We start from the raw sequence: 1,672 nt of genomic DNA, 5'->3' as shown, positions 1-1,672 counted from the left end.
CTCACTCCTAGGTAACTACTCGCAACCAATGAGAACATTTATGCTCGTACAAGGTTACCTATGCAAACGTTCATCCCAGAGTTATTGGTAAGTGCCAAAACATAGAACCCATCTGCGTGTGCCCAAACTGATGCGTGTGTAAACAAACGATGGTGCATCCACACATCTGAACACTACTCTGCAATGTGGGTGACCCTTGAGAGCGCTCGGCCAAGTGAAAAGACGGCCAAACACAAGATGGCTCTTGTGGGAGGCTGTCCCAGGCCGGTGGGGCCCACACTCATGACGCCTTCTATTGCTTCGCAGTTCCCCTGGAGACGTGGTCAGCATGACCTTGGCTGTGCACAGCGCCCGTCGCCAAGTGGCGGGTTTCGCGGTAGGCACCCTGGCCTGCATCTTCTGCATGATGTCCATGGGCCTCACCGAGTGGCGGATGTGGTACCTGGAGCGCACGCCGATGTCCTCCGCAGGCCTGGCCTGCATTGGCGTATGGAAAGTCTGCATTTACCGCCATAGCAGCTACTCCAAGAGAGACATCGCCTGCCACCTGTACCACTACACCGATGCCTACCTGCCTCTGGACATCCAAGCCTCCCGAAACCTACTGCTGGCTGCCAGCATCCTGGGGCTCCTGGGCAAAGGGCTGCTCGTGCTGGCGCTGCGGCACGTCTTCGTGGGCAGCCTGGACACGAACGTCACCGCCCAGAACCTCTTTCTCACTGCAGGCATTCTGAAGGTCGCCGCCGGCACCTGTATCTCTGTGGCCGTGGTCTGCAACTACTGCTCTGTGCTCAAGGCAGAGGGCATTGCCTTCCCACCCTCCTTCGCCTTGCCCTTCAAGCCGCAGGCACAGGACGTGGGGAGCACCTGTGGCCTGGCGGTGCTGGCTGCCTTCATGATGCTGCTGAGCGGGCTGCTTTCCTGCTTCTACAGAGTGGCCCCCGAGAGCCAAGTGCATCCTGTCGTGTCAGAGATATGAAATTCCTGCTTGCTTCGGCTCCGCAAATGCAAGATTACCAGGTGTTTGGGGGAGTGCGATCCAGATGCTCTATGAGACATTTCCAAGGGCTGGAGACTGCAGCCAGGTGGCCCTTCACTCTATGTGTCCATGGGGCTCATGGATTGCTTAAGGCCCTTTCATTAAAAAAATTTAAAGGCCCCCAAAGACCACTTGCCCACCTGTCTTACGGAATCTGAATTTTCATTACTGTTGAGTAAATAGTAAGAGTTTCCGAGAACCTCACATCTCTTACACTTTGGCTGAAAAACAACAAACCTTATCTCATGTGGCATGCTAGACGCGTCTGTCATAGAAAATTTTCCGCCCTGGCTGGTGTAGCTCAGTGAATTGAGTGCAGGACTGTGAACCAGAGGGTTGAGGTTCGATTCCCAGTCAGGGCACATGCCTGGGTTGCAGGCCAGCTCCCAGCAGGGGGCACACGAGAGGCAACCATACCTTGATATTTCTCTCCCTCTCTCCTTCCCTTTCCCTCTAAAGATAAATAAATAAGATCTTAAAAAAAAAGAAAAATTTCCAAATGTGCAAAAGTACAGTAGTATGAGGAATTCTCCCCACACCCATGACCAGACTCGACAATTACCAAGACTCAGCCAAATCACCTTTATCTCTCCTTCCTTCCCTTCTTAGTCCACAGGGTCAGGCAGAACTGAG

At 53.5% G+C, this 1,672-nt stretch overlaps 1 protein-coding gene across 1 annotated transcript; it reads left to right on the top strand.

Annotated features, from left to right (window-relative positions):
• Positions 1 to 1,386, top strand: CLDN34 (claudin 34). The gene has a single exon (XM_037157565.2). It carries the CDS (start codon positions 329 to 331, stop codon positions 977 to 979), a length of 651 nt encoding a protein of 216 aa, XP_037013460.2. The 5' UTR covers positions 1 to 328; the 3' UTR covers positions 980 to 1,386.
• Positions 1,387 to 1,672: the final 286 nt, after the last annotated feature.

The sequence above is a fragment of the Artibeus jamaicensis genome, unplaced genomic scaffold, assembly GCF_021234435.1.
Source record: "Artibeus jamaicensis isolate MK-2021 breed Jamaican fruit bat unplaced genomic scaffold, CSHL_Jam_final contig_859, whole genome shotgun sequence".
NCBI classification, from domain to species: domain Eukaryota; kingdom Metazoa; phylum Chordata; class Mammalia; order Chiroptera; family Phyllostomidae; genus Artibeus; species Artibeus jamaicensis.
Note: the sequence above shows the minus strand (reverse complement) of the source record. Positions and strands in the feature narration are given on the sequence as shown.